The sequence below is a fragment of the Dama dama genome, chromosome 14, assembly GCF_033118175.1.
Source record: "Dama dama isolate Ldn47 chromosome 14, ASM3311817v1, whole genome shotgun sequence".
Taxonomy (NCBI): domain Eukaryota; kingdom Metazoa; phylum Chordata; class Mammalia; order Artiodactyla; family Cervidae; genus Dama; species Dama dama.
In genome coordinates, this window is record NC_083694.1 from 60,705,717 (window position 1) to 60,729,581 (window position 23,865).

Sequence of the window (23,865 nt, forward strand, 5' to 3'; positions counted from 1 at the left end):
CTCTAACTTGAGTGAACTCTTAGCGTGTTTTATTTCAGAAATGACTGCATTTTTAGGACTCGGCCTTGCATATGTGATTCTTTTCAGATGTAGGAACGCGACTAAGTCTGGCCTCCAAGGGCTTTGATGGTGATCTGAAGGTCCCTTGGTAACGTCCGAGCCGTCAGGGAACAACCCACGCCCTGCCATCAGTCACAACTCAAATAAGTAACTGAATAGATGCCACCAAGAAATGAGAAGGAACCGGCTCTAGGTGACCGTTAAGCCCACAGCATCAAAAAAGAGTGGTCTTCGGAAACTAAGGAAATGGACTCAAATCCTTCTGAGCAACCCTACTACTCCCAGACTTGCGTCCCAGGTTTCAGAACATGAAAGTCTCAGTCTTGACCCCAGACTGCTGTGTGTGTGTCGGGCGGAGGCGGGGAGAAAGCGGGTAGGTGGGTGGGGGTTGTCTCGGCCTGGTTCAGCGGGCGTAGCCCTCACGCAACTTTCTGAGAGCTGAGGCTCCGCTGCGGTATCCTGTCAAAAGGGAAGGAATGCCGCAGAAACACAACAAGGCGACAGACATAAAGAACCGCGGACACGGATTTGATCCAAGTTCTATGAGGAGTGAACAACAACAACCAACAAACGAAACAACGGAATGAAAGATAAGAAAGAAAGGAAGAAGATAGCCCTTTGTGGTAAAGGGCATGCTGGGAAGGCGAGGGCCAGAGCCGCCTCCCCAGAGCATGCTGGGAGACGGGCACCCGCACATCTCCAAGGACCGCACTTCCCCCACCCCGACCCCGTCACCCACCCCCAACCCGGAGACGAGAGGAGAGTTTGTCCAAAGATGGCTGCGGAGGAGGGGTACGCTGTGGTGTTCTCTGCAGGTTCCCCCACACTGTGGAGGGTTGAGTCAGCAGGTGGGGAAGACAGTCAAGATGAGGAGACGGAAAAACGGAGGCGGGAGAGAAACGGGATGGACAGAGGCGGCAGGGGGCCGGTGTGGTGGCGGAGGACCCGGGGAGAGTGGAGCACGGCGCCCCGTGGCCGCTAGCCCGAGGCGTTGATGTACAGCTGGCTCTTGAGAATGTAGTCGATGACCGGCTGGGACAGGTAATCCACGACGTGGCCGTCCCCGTGCTGCAGAGCCAGTCTGGTTGAGAAGAGACGGTAATCAGAGGGCATGCTTTCCCGAAAGCGAGGCCAGAGGACTGGCCTGCCCATTCCCTTTTGAGGAAAGGGTTTCCCCAACACCCATTACCTGTCTTTGCTTAGGCTAAGTGCATGGCGTTCCTATCAGAAAAAAAAAAAAAACCCTCTTCCCCTCTAATTCCTCCTCCATCCTGACTCTGCCACTTCCTAACTGAAGAACCTCTGGCAAGTTGTTTAAACCCATCCATTCTTCCATTTCCTCCTCTGTAAACAGGGGTAAGTAATACTGGACCTGAGCTCACTTATCAAAATGATTACATGTCATACAGGTGGCACTTAGAAAAGCCCAAGCACACAGTAGGCATTTCAAGGTGTTAGCTATTCTTATGTCATTTCTTTGTGTTTCTCTACACCAAGGTCTCAGGAAAAGGAATATCATGATTGATTCCTTCTTTTCCTTCCTAAGGAAGCCCTGAGGGGAGAAGCGGCCCTTCTTCATGAGGCTCTTCTCACAAGCCCTGGTGAGGGGAGGCACCACCATGTACAGAAGGGCTCTCATCATACACTTCAGTTTCAGCACAGTTTTGCTCCAGTCTTGGCCTGGCTGCTTCCCATTCTCTACGCACATGGTGGTCTTGGGAATGTCAGGCCCCAAGGAACCATTTTTAAGAATTCAAACACTCTTCTGGACACCTAGATTTTAAAAGGCATCTGTGCCTTGGCTCTGAGATCTCCCCAGAGGCTGGCTCAGGGCCTTTCCAATGCACACAGTGTCCTGACCTTCCAGCAAACTAGATCCCCAAGTGCCTCCCCACACAGTTTATGGGGAGGCTTCTTGAAAAAGTGGTCTACACCTGTGGTTTCCAAATGCCAATCCCAACTTCATGAGGATCACCCAGAAAGCAGCTCCCCAGAGACCCAACTCCCAGAAATTCTGATTCAGTGGGAATGAATGGGACACTGAAATTTGTGTTGCCATGTAAGTTTTCACAGTAATTTTATTATACAGCCATGATTGGAACCAAAATCTTCCCCTCTTCCCTCGTTGGCCATTGCCATTGGGTTTCTGCTCTCACCTCATAGTTGATGCTACTGTTTCAAGGATCTGCATAATCACCTTCCAGGGAAGAAGTCCAGTGGGCCTTTTAAAATCCTGGGCTCACTTGATTTTTTGGAAACATACGACACAGATGACAAATGACAGTGTTCTCTCTCTCTGTACCCTCTGTTGCCTTTGTTCCAGGGCCACCAATGCTGGTGGTCTCTGCTCCTTGGTCCTCTTTTATTTTTTTGTGTTACTTTTTAAATTGGAGTATAGTTGATTCACATTGTTGTGTTAGCTTCAGGTATACAGTAAAATGATTCAGTCATACATGTGTGTATTAGTCACTCAGTCATGTCTGACTCTTTGTGACGCCATGGACTGTAACCTGCCAGGCTACTCTGTCCTTGGAATTTTCCAGGCAAGAATACATATATATCTATACATTCTTTTTCAGGTTCTTTTCCTTTGTAGGCTCTTAACAAAATATTGAGTAGAGTTCCCTGTGCTATACTGTAGGTCTCTGTTGGTTATCTATTTTATATATAGTAGTGTGTATATACATTAATATAGATACACACTACCATATATAGTAGTATAATATATTATAATCCCAAACTTCTAATTTACCCCTCAGCCTTCCTTTAAATGTTAATATGTTTTAAATGTTCCCATAGCCTTCTTTGCTTCTTACTGACTTTCCCTTACTGACACACCCTTAAACTTTAATTTACACTTAGGTGCTCATGGCTTTCAGTTTTATTATACTTCCAGACCTCTGTATTCCATATGTCTTATCCTTCCACTGGATATTTCCACTTGAGGAAACTGTTAACTGGCCCTTAGTATCCAGTCTCTCTTTCTTCTGCTTAGTAATAGAACCTCCCAAGTTTTAGCTGGACATATGGCTGCCAAGCCTCAAATTCTACTCCCAGCCTGTCTGGAGGCTAGGCATGGCCATGTGACTGATGCTGAGCCAGTGGGATGAAAGGGAAGTGATGTGTGAAACTTTGGGTCATCTTCTAAAGGCAAAGCTCTTTGCCCTTCCCCACTGGCTGAGAAGTCATTGCAGCAGCCATGGACTCAGAGAGGGAGGCTTCATGTTGAAGAGAACAGAGATTCAATCTGTTTTGACACTGAATAACATTTCTCACTTAAAATTCTATTTAGTATTTTTTGTTACGGCAGTTAACCTAAACCCTTACTAATTCTGTGGGTACCTCAAAGTGGAAGTGGAAGTGTTAGTTGCTCAGTCATGTCTGACTCTTTGCGACCCCATGGGCTGTGGCCTGTCAGGCTCCTCTGTCCATGGAATTCTCGAGGCAAGAATACTAGAGCAGGTTGCCATTTCCTCCCCCAGGAGACTTCCTCATCTCAAACTAAAAACAACCTCTTCCCCCCTCAAGTCACCTAAAACTAACTAACAACCTGTACCCCTTTTAAAAATCAAGGACTAGTGACAAATAAATGAGGTCTAAAAAAAAGGCTGCATATTGGGGTAGCCGGTGTTGGCCAACCTAACAGTCAGCCTGGACTAAGGGAGAGCTGTATGGGAACTTATAAGCCAGTTTGACCAAGGTCTCTCTGGTCGTTTGTCAAACGTACCTGCTCTTGGTTGAGCTGACGACAGACATGGGATGGTTGATGTCATCCTTCACCACCATGATGTTGTTCTATGGACAGAGCAGAGAGAGTAGGTTGCCAGTCCCTCACACTAAACTCCTTTTGTGTTCTCATGCCTCCAGCCCCCAGGCTTCTCAGAGAAAGGCCACATCACATTACTACACCAGCAGGGAGCTGGAGAACTCACTTTGTATTTGCGGAGTATTGAGGAGTGGTTCATGATTCGGTCTGTGTCGGCTGCGTCCCGGGGAACCACCACGATCCCAAAGTCCCCAACGATCACCTCCATCTGAAGAAACCGAAGAAGGGGAGAGAGAGAGAGGAAGTAGCCTTTGGTGAGACCTTGACTCCAAACCCCTACCAAGCAACTAGCTAGCAAGGTGGAGCTACCTCCTGTTGGAACCCTAAGCTTTAGTCCCAAACTTCAGCCCCATCAGTCAGCTCCTTCAAGTAACAACCTGTAACTGTGTTCGTGGAATGAGTGGGAACTTCACCTGGCACGCTTTAATAAATACCTGTAGACTGAATTAATAATGCGCTCCTGCATGTCTGGGCAAGTTCTCTTCAATTCCTGAGGCTCCCGTTGAGCTCATAATGTTGAAGGGCAGCATGAAACATGGTAAGTATCCTCTTGGGTGACACAGATCCCGTTGCTCAGCAACCAGGCCCAAGCCCCTGGTTGGTTTACTGAGAGGGGCTGGAAGACTCTCTGAGCTCACCTATGTCAAAACTGCTGTGGGACTCAGGGTGGTGACAAGGGGGGAAGGGCTTGGAAAGCCCCAGTGTGTGCACAAGCGGTGATAGGGGAGGACTACTATGGGGCCACTTCTGAAATCAGCCTGATAGAAGCCTGCTGCCATCATGAGAAATGACACCTTTTCATTTAAAAGTTAACCTCCCACCCCACCCCCCATTACAGGTACAATAGAAGCTTGGGAAAGTGAGAAAAAGAAAAAAGAAAGAAAGAAATCAGTCACAACCACACAATCCAGTTAACCATTGTTAGATTAACATCTTAGTATTTCTATCCAGGGTTCTCTTCTCTATGGGTGTATGTCCACAATTGGATTGAACTGCAAAATTAATCATTTTATTAAATACCTATATATATTTTTCATTTAGCATTATATTGTGAGAATTCTCTCATACAGTTAAAAATATTTGAAAGTGTGTTTTCTCCAGTTTGTGTATTTCATTGCCTGACTATACTGTGATATACCATGACATAGTAAGCCAAATTTGTATTATAGGAAATATAGAGTCACTTCTGATTTTTGCAGTTATAATAGCACTTCGTTGAAGATCTGTATACATAAATCTTTTACCATATCTCTGATTATTTCCTTAGGATAGGAAGTAGAATAATTGGATGAAAGGATATGAACTGGACATATTTCAAGCTCTTCAGACGTATTATCAAGCTGCTTTCTGGAAAGTTGTGCCAATTCTTATTTTCAAAGAGCCTGCAAATTGTAGCATTTAATAGACTTGGATCTAGTCTGGGCATATTACTGTTTAGATCTTGCCAATTAAGGATCCCAGATGGAGGGAGAAGTGGGGAGAGGCAGGTTTCTTCTAAGCATGCAGCTTATTGGGCAAGACCTGCTTTGGGGCAAAGAAACCAGGTTTTTCCTTGTAATTCTCCAGCCAAGTGCCACAAAAACAGACATTACAGAGCACTATGGCTCCTTCTTCTCTATAGAGGACTTCTTTTTAAAAAAATTTATTTATTTTTTAATTGAAGGATAATTGCTTTACAGAATTTTGTTGTTGAGGTTTTTTAGAGGATTTCTGTATCAGCAGAATTCCCCTTCTAAGCCTGATTCATTCGTTATGCACATGTGTGCCTGCACGGTGTGCACGTGTGTGCCTTTGGCTATTTGCAGCCACCTTCACCCTACTTCTCCCATTGCTTACAACTGGAGCTAGAGCTGCAATTAAAGATTGACTGAAGGTGCCCCAGGAGGGAAGTTGTGGATGTACCATGTCTGAGCCCCCACTGGATCATGACATTTGGAAGATACAGAACATTACACAATATGCTGCCTTTATTGGTGGTAGTCAGATCAGGAAGACTAGCCCCAAGTCTTTGTCCTATGAACCAGGAATGTTAGGGAGAGGCAGGGCAGGGAGTGGAGGGGGATCTAGCACCTCCTGCCATAGCATTTAGAATATTGCACCACTACTTAGAAGGTAATCGAAGACACTGGCTCGTAAATTTGGCCAAACATCAGAATCACATGAGGAGCTTAAAAAAAACCTCAAAGCCCAGCTCATACACAGATCAATTAAATCAGAATCTCTGGGAATGGGGCCCAGGCATTAGTATTTTTTTTTCACTCCCTAGATTTTAATATGTAACCAAGTTTAAGAACCAGTGATCTAAGTACTGAATTAAAACTCCAGGGGAATTATTACAGTAGAGAATGAGAGAGAAAAGAGAAGGGATGGAAAGAGAAGGGGAGGGGAGGGAAAAGTTAGAGAAAAGAATTCATCCGGCTGGTATACATGGAGATTCCTCAACTGCCTTGCTATGCAGTTTTGAGATATTTGGTGCCGATTGTATAACTTAGGATCTGAACTCACTTTGATTCTGAGAATCTGATGGATGTTTCATGTGTGATGTATGAAATAGTGGGTCTATTTAAAGTGAGCATTCCAGGAATTTCCCTGGTGGTCCAGTGGTCAAGAATCTGCCTGCCAATGCAGGGGACACCGGTTCAATCCCTGGTGTGGGAAGATCCCACATGCCGAGGAGCAGCTAAGCCCGAGTGCCACAACTACTGAAGCCTGCATGCCCTAGAGCCCGTGTTCTGCAGTGGGAAGCCACCACAATGAGAAACCCCCATACCGCAACTAGAGAGCAGCCCCCAGCTTGTTGCGACTAGAGAAGAGCCTGCACACAACAATGAAGACTCACCACAGCCTAAGATAAATAAATAAAAATTTTAAAAAACTAAAAAAATAGTAAGCCTTCTAGTTTAAAGCGTGAAAACAATGGCTCAGAATGCCAGTCAGGCCTCACAGGGACGGCCCTCTGGGTGACGTGAGTACAGCTGCTGCTTTCTACTCAGAAACTGATGACCTGAGCACCTAATCAATAACCACGCAGGCTGCGCAGTGCGTGGCAAGCAGATGGAGGCCTCACTGATTGAGATGGATTCCTTTTCCAGAAACAGGTGACAGATGTGCCCCCTGGGAACAGATGTGGTGGAGGAGACGGGTCTACCAGACAAGACACACAGCTTTACCACATCCCAGGACCAGACTGCAGACCTTTTCTGCTCCGTTGGCCAGACCCAAGGTCACGGGCTTGATTTTCATGCTGGAAGGTGTTATGTGGGTGTGTGTTTTGGGGTGATAGGAGGTGCCGGGTGCTAGAGCTGGTGAGGTTACCTTCATCCCATGGGTACCCGTCTCCCTCCAGAGGCTTAGCTGCCCTGCCCACCCCCACCCTCACCCCTACCCCTGTCTCCTGTCTTCATGTGGCCTCCGGGATCCACCCTCTCCTGTGTCCTTCTACCTTACTGGTTGCTCTTTTGGAGTTTCTCCCTGTGCTGTTCCTTTTTTTTTTTCTTCCAGCTGCTCATCATGTGCAATCTCAGTTCCCCAACCAGGGATCAGACCTGCACCCTGGGCACTGGAAATGTGGAGTCTTAACTGCTGGACCACCAGGGAAGTACCTGTGCTGTTCCTTCTTATCCCCCCGATCTCGAATGACTGGAGTCCCCCAGGCTCAGTCCTTGGGGGAAGGACTTTTTCTATCTACACTTGCACTTTTAATGATTTCATTCCATTTCAAAGTTTTAAAGACATACGAAGGCTCTCAAATTTATATCTCCAGCATAGACTTCTCTCCTGAGCTTCAGACTCATATATGCAGTGGCTCTTCAACATGCCCACTTAGATGAGGTGTCTCAGGAGTAATAGTCCATAAGCCCCTGAATTCTCTGATATCAGTCAGTCCCCTCCACTGCTATCCCATGCACACCAAGATTCTATTCCTTTCTCATTTCAGTAAATGTAAACTCTCTTTCTACAATTGCTCAGGCCAAAGCCTTGGTGTTACCCTTGATTCCTCTCTTTCTCTCACATCCCACATTTAGTCCATAAAGCAACTCAGTTGACTTGGTCTTCAAAAGAAATCTAAGAACCTGCTCATTCCTCATCATTTCCATCACTTCTACCCTGGTCCAAGCCTCTTCTGGTGGGTTAAACAATGGGTCCCTCAAACACCCAGGTCCTAATCCCTGGAATCTCTGAATGTTACAAGATGTGATTAAACTAAGGGTCTTGAAATTGTCCTGGATGATCTAGGTGGGCCCTTATGTAATAACAAGGGTCCTTACAAGAAGGAGGAGAGGGAGATTTACCTCAAGAGAGAAGATGATATGAAGGTGGAGCAGAGAAGATGCTACACTGTTAGCCTTGAAGATAGAAGAAGGGGCCATGGCGTGCAACAAGTGCAGCTCAAGAAGTCGGAAAAGGAAAGGAAACAGATTCTCCCGGAGGGCCTGAGGAGGGACTACGGCCCTTGACTATGACTTAGTTTTGGCCCAGTGAAACCCATTTCAGACTTCTGGCTTCCAGAAATGAAAGAAAATAAATGTGTGTAGTTTTAAGCCACCAAGTTTGTAGCCACAGAAACTGTCTGTCTCTATCAGCTCCCACTTGGATTGCTGTGATCTGTTTTTCTCTTGCCTTTTTCCAGTCTATTCCCAACAGCCAGACCAATGATGTGAAATATCAGTCAAATTATGCAGTTCCTTGGCTCAAAACCCTTCACTTAAATACCACCTTCTCACAGTGACTTCCACTGGCCACACTATTTCAACCTCCAACCCTTTGCATATAGACCCTCACCCTCCCCACACCCTCTCAGTCCCCATGTCCTAACTCTTCTTCATCTCCCCATTACATGTGTCTCTATCTAACACCTTGTATATTTTCTTTGTTTAACCTTACTTTTGCCTCTTTCTGTCTCCGCTATGAAGGTAACTTTCATGAGGGTAGGAAATTTTGTGTTTCATTCATTGCCATGTTCTTGGGTGAAGAGGATCATACATGCGCAATATATACTGTTGAGGAAGAGGCCTCCTGCAGAGTCCTCTCTAGGAGCTAGTTAGCAGATATATTCTCCCACTTTAGGATATGGAAGGCAGCCCCAGTGTACCTAATGGGAACTCTAAGAGGCTCCAGGAAGTGACTCTGAAAGTCTACTTTCAGGTCTCCATGAAAAGCCTGGATAATTTTACTTCTGAACGTTCCCAAACTTCATCTGATTGGTCAGTGGAATCACCTGGGGGAACTTTACAAAGAATAACAGGCCCAGGGATTTTGATATAATGTGTCTACAATCACCCAGAGCCTCTGTCTTTACAAAGCTCCCTAATCCTCCCGAGGTACACCCACTTTGGGATTATTGTCGCTTTTAACAATATAGACAGGGACTTCCCTGGTGGTGCAGTGGATGCGAGGGCTTCCCTGGTAGCTCAGCTGGTAAAGAATCTGCCTGCAATGCAGGAGACCTGGGTTCGATTCCTGAGTCAGGAAAAGAAAATGGCAACCCACTCCAGTATTCTTGCCTGGGAAAGCCCGTGGACAGAGGAGCTTGGCTACAGTCCATGGGGTCACAAAGAGTTGGACACAACTGAGTGACTCAGCACAGCACAGTGGGTGGGAAGCCACCTGCCAATGTAGGGTACACTGGTTTGACCCCTGGTCCAGGAGGATTCCTCCTGCCTCAGGGCGGCTAAGCCCGCGTACCACAACTACTGAAGCCCGCCTGCTGCAGCTACTGAATCCCACTTGCCCTACAGCCAGTGCTCCCCGACAAGAGAAGCCACTGCAATGAGGAGCCCCATGCACCTCAACCAAGAGTAGCCCCTGCTCGCCACAACTAGAGAAAGCCCTTGAGCAGCAACGAAGACTCAGTGCAACCAAAAATAAATAAATAAACACAAATTTACAAAACAATATAGGCAACTGTCTAAGCTGCTAATACCCTGGCTTGGTGTAGGATGAAGTCAAAATGAGATACCTGTGGGATGCGCACTCTGGGAACTCCAGCAAAAATGAGGCCATCCCCCTACCCCATGCCTTAGAGAGATGAGGGCAGACATCTGACCCTAGGAAATAGAGAGTTTCTCAAGCTCTCCCTGCCCACGGAGCCCTGGGATGGAGCTTCTATTCCAGCTCGAGTGGCCCAACACCTCCTGTGTCTTCACGGAGACGTCGCTGCTGGTCTTGGTCTTGCCTGGGGGAGGGGAGGTGGGTGGGCAGAGGCATTCTGATTGGCAAGTCCCTCTCCTGACGTGACTGCTGTGACCTCATTCTGCCACACTGCGGTGAGCAGGATTGGGGTATAGTCTTCTCCCCCGCCTGCAGCAGACAGTGGTCTCTCAGGGTAGCTCTGGCCTGTGTCCTGTCTCAGAGGTGGGGGGTCTGTGCCATTCATCCTGCTTCAACTTCCTGCTCACAGGCTCAGCTTTGATCATGTCTTTTCGTCTTCCGGGGCAAAGGCTCCCTGGGGGCTGCAGGGGTAGGGCTGGGGAGAGGAAGTGGGAGGGGGCAGACTCTGCTCCACCCCCATGTGGGGAATCTGAGGAAAGGATATGACACGTGTTGGGGCAGGAAGCAGCTTGGCCTTGGGAGGGAGAATACTCAGGGCAACTGGGCAGCAGATCTCTTGGAAGGAATGTGGAATTACCATCTTCCCTCAGGAGGCAGAATTTCCAGACCTGCCCTACTGGGTTCCATGGATACCTGGCTGGGAAGATGCCCTGTGGTCTTAGTTGGGAGCTTCCCAGCACCCCAGGGCTGAGTGTGACAGATATGGCTTCCTCTCTTGGCTCAATCACTATCTAGTGGGAGACATTAAACAAATGATGAATGATTTCAACAGTATTGCTCTGAAAGATAAGGTAGGTTACTATTAAGTGGTGCTACTCTTAAAATCTTGCAGTGGTTAATTGTCTTCTGGGTAACTGACAAAAATTTGGGCCACATCCCACTGTGGAGGCTGAACTCCTTCAACCAAGCTGGTTCCAGGTACTCTTACATTTTTTCATTCAAAAAACTTATATTGAGTGTATATGGTGAACCGGGCACTGTCCTGGTGTTGCCCAATAAGATGGACAAGTTTAGTGTGCCCACAGAACTCACCTACAGTCAGGAGAGATCATAAACAAATAAATATGTAAATAAGAAAACATCAGGTGGAGCTAAGTACAATGTTGAATGACATTGAAAACAAAATGACCTTGAAGCCCAAACCTAAATGGCAAGAAGGAGCCAGGCATAGGAATACCTGGGAAAAGAACATTCCCAGTGAGGCCACAGCTAGTGCAAAGGCCCTGAGGTGGGAAAAACTATTCAAACAAGGAAATCAAGTGTAACTGGAGCACAGAGAGGTAGGGGAAGTACAGAAGAACCAGATCATGATAAAGATGGGATTTCATTCCAAATGCAAAGAGAAAAGAAACCATTAGAGCATTTTAAACAGAGGGCTTGACTTCCTTTAGCAGCAGAATCCAATTTACATTGACTTGCCCAGGCAAGTTTAACTGGTAAGACCCTCTGTGGAATCATTCTGAGTTCAGAGTTCAAAATCCTGACCATCTCCCCAGACAGTCCTTCATTCTCAAGGGAGAGGACCTGAATCTCTTGGGCTCACTTGTACTTGTTCTCCAGATGAGAATATTGAGGGATGAACAGGGGACTACCAGCAGGAAGGGGAAGCAACATTTATCAGGGTACCTGCTATGTACCAGGCATAGTACTAGGAGATTTATTTATTAATGCATTTAATCCTTACAACAACCATTTTCTGAGATGTGTGCTTCAGTTCCCACTTTATAGATGGGGAAACCAAGACTCAGGGAGATACAGTAACTAGTCCACGCTGCACAGCTAGTAAGTGAATTTGAATCCACTCTTGTCCCCTTAAAGGCTCTTTTTACCACATCATGCCTAATTTAGATACATTAAAAAAAATTTTATGTTGTATTGGGGTATAGACAATTAACAATGTTGTCATAGTTTTCAGGTGAACAACGAAGGGACTCAGCCATACATAAACATGGATCCATTCCCCTCCAAGTTCCCCTCCCATCCAGGCTGCCACATGACATTGAGCAGAGTTCCATTGTTCCAGTAGGTCCTTGTTGGTTATCTATTTTAAATATAGCAGTGTGTACATGCCTATCCCAAACTCCCTAACTATCCCCTCTCTCCATCCTTCCACTCCCCCTCACCTCACTCTGGGCAGCCATAAGCTCATTCTCAAAGTCTGTGAGTCTGTTTCTGTTTTGCAAATAAGTTCTAGATCCATTTTAAGACTCGCAGTTTAGTGACTTGAAATTTTTTGGTTTGAAAATATAATCTTTTCTTTTCTCCAGGCTTATGGTGAGCTATGTCCTCAGTTCATTACTCCACATCGCCCCCTAGAGTATGTAATTTTGTGTACTTCTGAGTAGGTTAAACCAGATGCGAGAGCATCCAGCAGAAGCCACGCAGTAGGTGAGGGGCATCTGAAACATGCTCCTCCCATTTCAGGCAAGAATCCTCCACCCTTGTTCTGCACCCTGCTTCTCTCTGGAGGGAGGGCTGAGCAGAGGCTAGTGTGGGAATGCATTTTCAGGATGGCTTCCTTAGTGCAAATAAATGAATGACCCTTCCAGGGGATTTCCCAGAGGAACCCCACGCCCATTTCCAATCTGCCTGGGGGTGTGGGAAGGCAAGGGATTCCAGCCTCAAATCAAAAGCCTGAAAACCAAAGCAACAGCGCCTTTCACACGAGAAACCTATCTCCCAGGGTAGGGGGTAAGCGGCCTTTCCCTGGGCTGGAAACGCGGCATCAGGCTTATCAGTGCGGGGGCCTAATCCCCAGGGTGGAAGTGTCCATCGGGCTTCCTGGCTGGGGCGGGACTGTCTGATAAAAACCATCTGAGCCTGAAAAGCCAAATGTTTGTCTTTGCTCCATTTGTCCTGGAGCCCTGGGATTTCTTCTGGAGTGGCCAGTGCCCCAGGCTCTTCCTCTGTTTATTTTCTTTGGTTGTTTTCCCATAGCTGGTGGATGTAGGAAGCAGTTAGCCCATGCCTGGTTGGCTGGAAAAATGTAGAACACAGCCAATTAGAGCCAGCCTGTGGAATGCTGGGCTTTGAGAAGTACAAAAAGAAAGAAAAAGAAAAAAAATAAAATACAACCTTCCTCATTAGCCCATCTCTGGTGCCTGATGTTCCACCTCCAGGTGTTCATTCCTTTGAGTTAAATATTGACCCTTGCTTATTTAAAATGCAAATACCATTTTCAAGTGGCAAATACATGTAATCATTAAACTGAAATGATTTTGTCTGCTTGCTGAAGAGTCAGAAGCTTCCCAGGCAAAGACCAAGATAAACCTTCTGTTTCAGCCAATGAGAACTATCTCCCCAAAAGGTCTTATTCCTACCACTGGATCTTTGACAGCCTTCTCTCAACCCCCAAAGCCCCTCTCTTTGCACTCACTTAATCCAATCCTGCCCATCATTCAAAGCCCAGCTCAAGTTGCTGAAAGAAAGTAAAAGTGAAGTCACTCAGTCCTGTGGGACTCTTTTCGACCCCATGAACTGTAGCCTACCATGCTCCTCCGTCCATGGGATTTTCCAGGCAAGAGTACTGGAGTGGGTTGCCATTTCCTCTCCAGAGGATCTTCCCAACCCAGGGATCAAACCCGGGTCTCCAGCATTGTAGGCAGATGCTTTACCATCTGAGCCACCAGGGAAGTTGGGCTGCTAGGCTGCTATGAAATACATGTTATTCTCCCCACTTGTCTGTCTTACCTGCGTTAGGGAACTGAACATATGCAAAGTCCTGCTCTGCTGTTAATAGCTAAGTGGTCTTGGACAAGTCCTGTTTCCCAGGTGGTGCAGTGGTAAGGAATCCACCTACCAATGGAGGAAATGAGGGTTCGATCCCTGGGGTCGGGAAGATCCCTTGGAGGAAGAAATGGCAACCAACTCCAGTATTCTTGCCTGGGAAATCCCATGGACAGAGGAAGCTGGTGGACTGCAGTCCATGGGGTCGCAAAGAGTTGGACACCACTGAGCACACACACGCACGCATGCTCGGACAAGTCCAGCCGAAGTGAGCCCTGGTTTCCAAATCTCTAAATGGGAATCGAGATTCCACTTTCAGGAGTGTTCGGGGGTTAACTGAGATAAACCATCAGAAACAAGAAAAGTGTTTATTATCTGTCTCCCCCACAGAAAGCAAAGTGCACATGGTCGGAAGCTTGACGTGTTCTGTTTTCTTTGTTCCTTCAGCCCTAGAACAGTGCCTGGCACATGACAGGTACTCAATAAATATTTTAAAACCAATGAATAAATAACAGCCAACATTTATTGACTGCTTACTAAGTTCAAGAACTCTTTTAAACTTTCTGTATGTTTCATTTCATGTACTATAATGAACTAATAGAATAAAAACTGTAAGATATTTTTAGCAAGTGCTGCAAGGACAAATAAAGTACTTACATTCATACTGAGCACTCAGTATTAGCTGAAAGATTGATGGAAGGAAAGAATGCCTGAATCAGAATTAATTTGCCAGATTGCCTTCCATTATACTATAATGGAAAAAGCAGCTGGCAGCATAAGATCACCAGACGATGGGCTTTGTTTGAGGAACGGGAAGCGGGTAAGAGTTTCCTGTCACAAATCTGTCCATGACTTGACCCTTTAGGCTTTGGCCTTGACTTCTCACAGACCCTGGTCCATGCCTGGATACCTGCTTCCCTGCTGGTGTCAGGATGTGTTTCTGCTGTGGGCTTAGTTGCTCAGTCATGTCCGACTCTGGGACTTTGTTGTCTGCAGCCCACCAGGCTCCCCGTCCATGGGATTCTCTAGGCAAGAACACTGAAGTGGGTAGCCATTCTCTTCTCCAGGGGCTCTTCCTGACCCAGGGATCACACCTGGGACTCCTGCACTGCAGGTGGACTCTTTACCACCTGAGCCACCAGGGAAGCCCAGCATCAGGATGCAGCACAGCAAAGATCAGGTCTCCTGGGGGAGACTATTCTAATTAAAAGCTTGGGAATGGGATGGGCTGGAGGGACTGGGTCCCCATCTCCAAAAGCGGGTCCAGGAAACTGGATCTTGCTTTCTCTCGGGAATCAAGAATGAAAATGCCAAGTGCCAGACCATGCAGAAGCAACTCTTCTGTGTTCCATGGAGAGAAATGTGATGAATATGTATGGCATTTTCTCTCCATGGAATGTAAGGAGAAGGGGTGTGTCACTGGTCAGAGAAGGTCAGAATTCACTATGGGCGAATGGATCTTTGTGTCTATTGGGAAATGCCCAAGGGATGTGCTTGGGTTGGGGTGAGTGGTTGTGTAATTACATTTCTGGATGGAGAGCACAGGTTCAGGAATCCAAAGCAAAAGAGCAAGACTGACTCAATGGAGAGTCTGTGATTGTGCTGAGAGAGGCCTTGGCAGTCCTGTTGTGGAACAGACTGTCCCAGCTGCTTCCGACTGGGTGGGGACACTGCTGCTCCATGGCCTCTGATGAGCGTTCTTTACAGAAGGGTGGAGAGGCTCCTATGTTCCCCCCAGACCTGTTTGAACTAGTGGCTTCTCCCCTGCTTTGTTTGTGAGAATTCTGGAGATGACATGGGAGGCTGGAATGCGGAGCAAGGACCTAGGACTTTTCCAAGAAATCTGGCTCTCTTCCCCACCTTCCTGTCCCATCACTGGCAGATTCAGGGCTTCAGGCTCATGGTCACTGAGCACAGGTCTGCGGCCATCAAGTATCACTCAGGACACCGGGTGATGAAAAGAAATGTGTTCTGATAAAGGGTGGACTAAATGAATGAAACTGGGGGCAGAAGTGGGTCTCGCATATCTCATCCCTGGTAATCTCATAGTTAGGAACAGAGATCCCTAAAACCAGCTGCTTCCAGGCAAACTCCGGAGGGTAGAACAGAGGTAGGAGGTAGATGGAGCATGCCCCCACCCCACCACCACCACCAGAGGAAGCAACTGGAGTTCATTTCCTGTGGACAGAAACTCTAAAACATCAATAGCAGTACAATCAAGAGAGGAGGCTGAGCCCTGCCTGGATAAGAGATAAGAGACTACACATTTCTCATTCTCAAAGTCAAGGAAACCCTTCTGACTAGAAATCTCCTTAAGAGGTCAAAAGTGGAGTGATGCCAACTATCCATGGGCCTCTTGGGTGAAATCCATCTTGGCTGAGAGATGTGCATAGACATGGGAGGCTCCTGAGATATACCAAATACACACCCAGAACCAGAAAGATTGACATGATTGGCCAAAGGAAATCTGTAAGAAATGTCTCATAAAAGTGATTCAAACTATCATCAGGGCGTGGCTCAATGAATCCGCCCATGTGTCTATCCACACGTACTGTGTTCTTCTACTCCTAATAAACACTTCACTCGTTATACTCCTTGCTGTCTTTGTGGGAATTCTTTTCTGCAGAGTTGAAGGGCCAGGGTCTTGTTTCAGACCACTGGTCTAGCAGCTAGGATTTGGTGCTCTCACCTCCGAGACCCGGCCTCAGTCTCTGGCCAGGAACTGAAACCCTGCTTCAAGCCACTGTAGGCTGAGGCCACCTGAGATCAGAACTCTCTATTAGAATCAGGAGGGCTCACCTGAAAGAAAAACCTTTCTTTCCTAGACCGTGAGCTCCAACCTTCCCCCAGTAAGGACAGTGGGATAAATCACTGAGTTGCTAGTTAGTGTCATGCTCCCTGTGTCCACCTTTGTCCAATCCCCACCCTATTTCTAGCAGAAACCAGAGTCTTTACGACAGGAATTTGCAGGGCAGAAAACAGAATGTTTTGAAGTCACTGGCTTTAAACACACTGATGAGATGTCCCTTGAAGTCCTGAGGAGGGAAGAGGAAGTAGGGGCATTATTGTCAGAGGAGAAAGAAGAGGTTCCGCTGCCCCCTACTCCTTCCACACTAGAAAGAAGCCAGAGATCTGTGACGCCCACCCCCTGCCCTAAGGGCAAAGCCTCAGAAGAAGACAGGGGCAGGATCATAGGTGGGTGGGGTCCAGCACGGGGCTTCCAGACTCAGTCAGGAGTCCCATTCCCCAGGTGGGCACGGAGGGGAGGGCCACCCACCTCAAGGTCCCGATAGGGAAGATGGGTGTGGCAACCCTGGTGAAGAGATGCTCGTGTTCGGAGCCTCTCAGGTTCTGCGGGTCAGCAGTGACTGAGACCTATTTCCGATCATCCCTGGGGGTAGTGATTTGGAGTTGAATTTTCATTTGGTATGAATAAATTACATGTGATATTTCTGGCACACCTCTGTTGTGGCCTGAGAGTCACACTCATTGTGTAAGGAAACAGCTCCATGTTTTTTTCTGTTTTTTTTTTTTTTTTGCCTCTACCTCAGATGGCATGATTCTAAGGACCCCACAGAGTCTTCGTGGGTGCTTGAGGGTGGGGAGATTGGCACTCCAGGTTCTAGAAAATCCTCTGGAGTGAGCCCTGAGGGTCTGCTTCACCCAATCGCCCTTCTGCCCGTGCTGTGGACGGGCATCCTCAGCCCCTTCAGCCACACAGACGTGGGGTCCCCGCTTGGTCTGGATCTGCTACGCCTCTGGGAGTAGCCAGGCTGGGTGTGCTCTGATCCCCGAGGTGATGGCCAGGTGGGAAGACGATTGACTAAATGAGCGTCCACTCCGCCCTCACTGCCACAGCCCCAGGACATCAACAGCTTTTGGTTCCTCAGTTTTTCTATTTTAACCAACGCATTCCTCTTCCTCTTCCGGGTGGTCCCACTTCAGCATCAGGGCCCAACCGGAAGAGGAGTGACCTGGGGCTCTTTTCCCTGGTCTCTACAAGTTGGACCTGAGGAGGTCAGGAGCAGCCATTTCGGAGAGAAGCTAGAGGCCCTGCGGTCAGCGCAGAGGGGCTGGCTGTGCTTCAGGGGCCCCCAGTTGGGTCCGTTTCAGGCTCCAGAAAGCCCGTGTCTGCCCTTGAGAGGCACACGTTACCAGTCACATGGAGCAAGGAGGCCCCTGAGACGTCCTGCTCACGTGGTGGCCCTTCAGGCTGCTGCCCTGTCACTTTATCCCTGTAAATCCCCTCCCTGGCTGCCAGGGCCTCCCCGTGGGAAGGGGCCTCAGGCTACTGCCTGGATTTGCCTGGATTCTTGAAAGAGCTTTGCTGAAATTTTGTACAGAACTTCGCCCGCATTACTTTGTCCTTTCAAAGCAGCTTGCGAAGTAGAGAGAAAAGTAAAAGTTAATTAAGCCACTTAATCCAGAATTGAAAAGAGGTTTAAAATTTCACCTGCAAGAAATCGTTCAGGCGTGGAGAGGAAAGGGCTTACACAGTATAATTCATTTCCCCTGAAACTCTCCCTCACTGCTTGGTTATCCCACAGCGTGTTAGCATTTATGCCCTTCACCTTGAACGTCTATATGTTTATCGATGTGCCTATTTGGGTAGATTCACTTATTAGCAGATCTTGTATGTCACTGTGTGTCATGTGCTAGGCTGGGCACTTTACATGGACAATCTCGTTTAATTCTTCCCAAACCCTGTGAAAGGGGTACTCTTATGATGCCCATTTTTGAGATGGGAAAAACTGATGCTTGTAATATATCTCATCATGAGCTGTGCTGGAGCAGAACTAAGATCTTGAGTTTCACCCTGAAGGTTGTCTCTTTCTCTCTCTCTTCAGAGACATATAGGTACATGAAAAAATTTCATAAGCTGGCATCTCGCCACCCAATACTTCGGGGCAGAGACTGTATTGGATATTGCTTTTAAAATCTCAGAATGATACAGATAACATTCTTTAGGTTAAAAAAAAAACAACGAAGGCTCAAAGGAGTTGAGTGATTTGCATGGGGTCACACAGTAAGTAATAAAAAAAATGTACTAGGTCTAGAATATCTGCCATGAGAAACCCACTTTCAAAGGGCCATGGGCTTGGAAGCTAGCATTAGGTCTGACTATCAGATGAATGAATTCATGAAAGAACAAAAAAGAATGTATATATAAAGGGTGAGGAAATTATGAATTAGCTAGCTTAAGACCATCTCAGCCAGATCTGGTAACAACTTGTCCACTGAGCTTCTAAATGGTATAAGTTTCAATTCCTGGTTCCCTAAATCCCAAGTCAGTTGTCAGAAGGATCCTTCTGACCTTTTATCATTAACTTCTCCCCTCTTGACTCTTTTTCTCTTGTTAAGGAAATTCTAGGGTGGTATTTACCACCTCTTCAAAAGAACCAAAGGAAAACAAAGCACATAACAATTTCAAAAGGGCAAAGACTTTTTCTGTTTTTAAAAAGACCTCCCTCCCCCACCTTTCCCCACCAGCACACATACTCCAAGTGCTATTTAGCGAAGGTATTCTATGACTCAGATTGCTTTTTTCCCAGGGGCTTTCCAAGAGCAAGCATGAGGGGGAGTGAGTGTAAAAATACAGGAGGAGATAAAGCTTGGGGGTAGTGAGAATTTTTTTCCATCATGATGTGAATGGATTGCCCTCCTGGGAGCTCACAGGAGATGGGAGACTCAAGCTGGGGAGGGAGGCTGGGTGGGGAGGGAAGGCCAGGGGTCAGAGTTGAGTGCCCTTCCCCATCCTGCCCCACACCAGCTGTGCGCAGGCCATAACCCTGCTACTCACATCTGCCTCGTTCCACAGTCCTGGGATGCAGAAGGACTCCAGAAGGTCACTGCCACACAGCAGCAAGATCCGCAGCTCTGAGGAGGGGGGACAAGGTTAGCAAGGGGAGAGGGAAACGTTCAAATCTCAGCCTTCTTCCTCTGACCAGCACAGAAGCATCCCATCCTTGGGGCTCCAGAGCCCAGATCTTACAGGCACCGCGCTGTTTGCTGCACTGAAACCTCTGCTCACGCCTCCCCCAGGCTCATTTACAGACCACCCTCACTCCCTGCAGGAGGACCCTCTCTCCCGCGGAATGGAGCAGACAGAATAACTGTCCTGGTTTGCCGAGACTGAAGGATTTCCAGGACGGGTCTCAAGCTAAACCAGGGTGGCTGGTCACCCAGAGTCTAAGGCAGCCACATGCCTTGTGTGAGGTCTAAGAGACTCTCTTTTTTCTCTATATCAAACCAAAGTGCCTGTGGAGTTTGGTTTCTCTGCTGCTGGGCATCCTCTGGGGTTTGTCTTCCATCACGAGCGCGATGAGACGGGGGCAGGGGACATGGAGTGCACCCTCAGTTCACCAGCTGGCTCAGCTCATCAGACGTCCTCCATGTCCATGGCCACTGTCCTCAGCAAAGGGCTTGAGAAGCGAGGCTGCCCCCACCTTCCCAACTCCCAGGCACATTTCCAGCTTATCACTTGTTTTTCTTCCCTCGTTACGCCCAGTCTGAATTATCCCAGCGAGGCCACTGTCGCTTAAAACAGGCAGCAAACTGACTCAGGCATGAAAGCTGAGCAACGGGGGTGAAAAAGAACCCTGGGATTCTCAGAGCCACGTGGGGAGAGACCTCCATCTGGGTTGAGATTCGGGCCACGCGTTTGGTTCCCCAGAACCCCAGGCTCTTTCATCAGCTGCTGTGCAGTGCTCAGCTGCTCAGTCGTGTCCGACTCTTTGCAACCCCCATGGACTGTAGCCCGCCAGGCTCCTCTGTCCATGGGATTCTCCAGGCAAGAATACTGGAGAGGGTGGCCATGCCCTCCTCCAGGGAATCTTTCCCAACCCAGGGATCAAACCTAGGTCTCCCTCATTGCAGGTGGATTCTTTACGGTCTGAGCCACCAGGCTCTATCATCAGGGGGCTGTGACTGTGGGTATCCTGTTGGGACCAGTGACACAGCCCCACTCTGAGCCTCCAGAGACCGCTGCCACCCTGTCCCCTGAGGCTGAAAAAGGGCCGGCAGCTCTGCCTGCCTCAGACCCCGTAGCTAGCTCAGGGACCTGCCGAGGACTTTCAGGTGGTGAGCTCGCCCCGGCTGCAGGCTCAGTGGGAGACTGCTGGGCTGACGAAAGACAGGGCCAGGATCTCACAGGGCCAGGATCTCACAGTCCCGGGTCGGGACAGCCCATCCTCAGGGAAGTCACCTGCAGCACCAGGGTCTTCACTCCTAACTATTCCTGCAGCCTCCATGGTCACACTGTCGTCTGATGTTCCGATTACATCCAGGGACCTTAATAGATCTTTATATAGCAGAGTGACCTGCGCACAGTAGGTGCTCAGGATGTGCTGAATGGGCGAACGGCAGAGAGGCTGGCCACAGAGGCCATGCGGGCAGGCTGTCTCAGAGCCTTCTGGGTACCCCGGGATGGCAGGGCCGGATGGTGACTGTGGCCTCGGATCTTGCAGCATGGAGGCCCTGGTCATGGCATGCCTCCAGCCTCGGGATGGCCGAGAGGCGCCAGACCCGGTTGACTCTGGGCTTCCTGATGTTCCCTGTCCCCTGCTCGGAGCCTCCCAGAGTTCCAGGTCAGCTCTGCTGAAAGGCTGCAGCTCTATAACCGTGGGCCTAAAAACTTCGGTTAGGAGCGAGGCCGCATCCAGGAGACATGCTGGCACTAAGCTACCATGGCACTTTCTATATCAGTGGTTCTCAACCGGGGGCGATTCTGTCTTCAGAATCTGGCATGGTCAGGAGACGTGTTTTTTGGTCGTCAAGGCTGGAGAGAGAGGTGTGCTACCGGCGCGTAGTGCTGGGAGGGCAGAAACGCTGCTCGAAAGTCCACAGGGCACACAGCAGACCCCACACCTCAGGGTTATGCCTGTTTCCTATGACAACAGCGGCGAGGTGGAGAAACCCTGCTCTGCAGTCACGGAAATGAATGTCTTTTCTATTCCCGATCCAGAGACTCACTTTCTCACTCGAGTATAACGTAGGATTATTTTAAAAGCCAAAGCAGAGCAAGCTAAAGCGGGGGGTTTCCACCTTTGCTTGCAGCACTGGAACGGATGGATTTGTCACAGACCAGAGGCCCCGGCAGGGCTTGGGATTCCCACGTGTGGCCGCTGGAGGGCAGCAGTGGTTTCTCTGCGTTACCCTAGGAGATGAAGGCGCACGTTCTCAGCCCCAAGTCTTGGGTCTGGGGCAGGCCTGGTTAAAAAAGTGGAAATGGCGCCATAGATGCTAACTGAGGCAGGAGATAACGGCTTTTTCTTCTTGTGAAGCGTGCAAGGGGATTTCAGAAAGAGGAGGTGTGAGCCAGAGGGCCTCATGGCACAGGGGTCTGGTGGCCAGGCTACTCCTCTGGGCCCCACTTCCTTCCCCAATTCAGGATCCAGGGAGCCAGAGTCAGCCCTCCTTGGTCATACTCTCCTCCCAGGAATCCTGCTTCTGTGAAGCCCCAGGCCCCGAGGCCCTTTCCAGCTTCCATCACAGCCTGCGGTAGCCTCCCCCTGTACCACACCAGGCCACAAATCCATCCACACAGCTTGGCCACTCAGCTTTCCTTTCTCTGAAAGAGGGGGTCAGATGGGGCCAAGCCTCACAAGGAATGCTAGGAGCGTGGCCGTGCAAACACCAACTGCGTTGCCTCTGGGTCTGAGGGGGGGACTCCCCAGGTTGCAACCTGATACACGGGCCCTGGGTGCTGGGAGGTGAACGAGGTCCCAGGTGAAACTGGCTCACAATACATTCTTCCCGGAACAAAGTATGGGAGGAAAACACACACTGGAATACAGCTGAAAGTTTGAAGACTGCTCTGAGCGCAGCTGGTCAAGAAGACTTCGTCCCAGAGACGATAGTTCCTGGCCCAGGTGTGGAACCGCCAGGCAGGGGGAGTACAAGGCTTTTGGGTGTTTGTGGCGGTGGCACCTGGGGGGTGAATGCTCCTGCTGGCTTTGGGGAGCATCCAGAAGTACTCTTTCCTATGGCCTTCAGACAGCCATGTGCTGGTAAATAAAAGCTATTAAAACTTAAGGAATCGAGGAGTTTTGAGGACTTATCACCTGTTTTTAATACAAGGTATTTAACTTCTGTGCTGTGATTAGTCACTCAGTCGTGTCTGGACTCTTTGCAACCCCATGGACTAGGGAGAAGTCCATGGAATTCTCCAGGCAAGAATACTGAAGTGGGTTTCCATGCCCTCCTCCAGGGGATCTTCTCAGCCCAGGGATCGAACCCAGGTCTCCTTCATTGCAGGTAGATTCTTTACTGTCTGAGCCATCAAGGAAGCCCAAAAATACTGGAGTGGGTAGCCTATCTCTTCTCCAGGGGAATTTCCCGACCCAGGAATTGAGGGGTCTCTTGCATTGCAGGCGGTTTCTTTAACAGCTGAGTTACCCAGGAAGCCTGTTTAACTGCTACTTTGCATAATTTAATTTTTCTGATTGACTTGAGTTTAACAACCAGCTGGTAAAATTTCTGCAAATTTTCAAATGGTTCTAGTGGGTTGTTTGAGCCAACTCAGGTGCATCACTGCCGAGGATCAGAGGACAAGACCCAGAGAAGTTCCTTGAAATGATGTCACATCGGCTGGGCCTCCTGGGAGAACCCAGTGCCTCCATCCCTAGGAGGGGGGCCCGGAGTATCTTTGCAGCTGAAAGTTGAAGATTGAGCATGTCCGCTGGACACCCGGCTTCCCCCCAATCCTAGCTCCGTGGAGATGACACCCTGGTCCCCTGCCTCCCTTCCCCCTCGACCATCCCTATTGGTTCAAGGTTGGAAATTGGAAACCTGAGAAATGGCAGTGTGTGTGTGTTAGTCGCTCAGTTGTGTCCGACTCTTTGAGACCCCGTGGATTGTAGCCCACCAGGCTCCTCTGTCCATGGGATTCTCCAGGCAAGAGTACTGGAGTGGTTTGCCGTTTCCTTCTCCAAAATGGCATTAGTCGGCCCCAGAGTCAAAAGAACGAGGGCTAGATCTTCAGCTCTCCTGCAGAGTTGAATTTCGGTTTGTAGGAGAAAGAGACCCAAAGATGGGTATTCTCATCCTTGCTGAGTCCTTCGGGGACTTCCCGCTGTCACTGACCCTCCTTGTCACCCAGGGCCTGCAGCAGCTCGAGCTCCAGTCTCGTTGTCCATCTGAGCTTTTCTGGCTTCAGACACTTCTATCTCTAAGCTACTCTGGAACCTTGGGAAAATGTGCTT

The 23,865-nt window shown here is 48.6% G+C and overlaps 1 protein-coding gene across 6 annotated transcripts in view; it reads right to left on the reverse strand.

The window, feature by feature from the left end:
• Positions 1-787: 787 nt before the first annotated feature.
• The window catches only part of NMNAT2 (nicotinamide nucleotide adenylyltransferase 2), a 209,736-nt gene continuing 186,658 nt past the window's right edge, over positions 788-23,865 (reverse strand). For all 6 annotated transcript variants that reach the window (XM_061160897.1, XM_061160900.1, XM_061160894.1 and 3 more), the window contains 4 exons: positions 19,464-19,540; positions 3,993-4,094; positions 3,788-3,855; positions 788-1,141 (listed from right to left, as the gene is read on the reverse strand). In XM_061160897.1, coding sequence (XP_061016880.1) covers positions 1,039-1,141; positions 3,788-3,855; positions 3,993-4,094; positions 19,464-19,540 — 350 coding nt within the window. In that variant the 3' untranslated portion in view covers positions 788-1,038. The remainder of the gene's footprint in view (positions 1,142-3,787; positions 3,856-3,992; positions 4,095-19,463; positions 19,541-23,865) is intronic.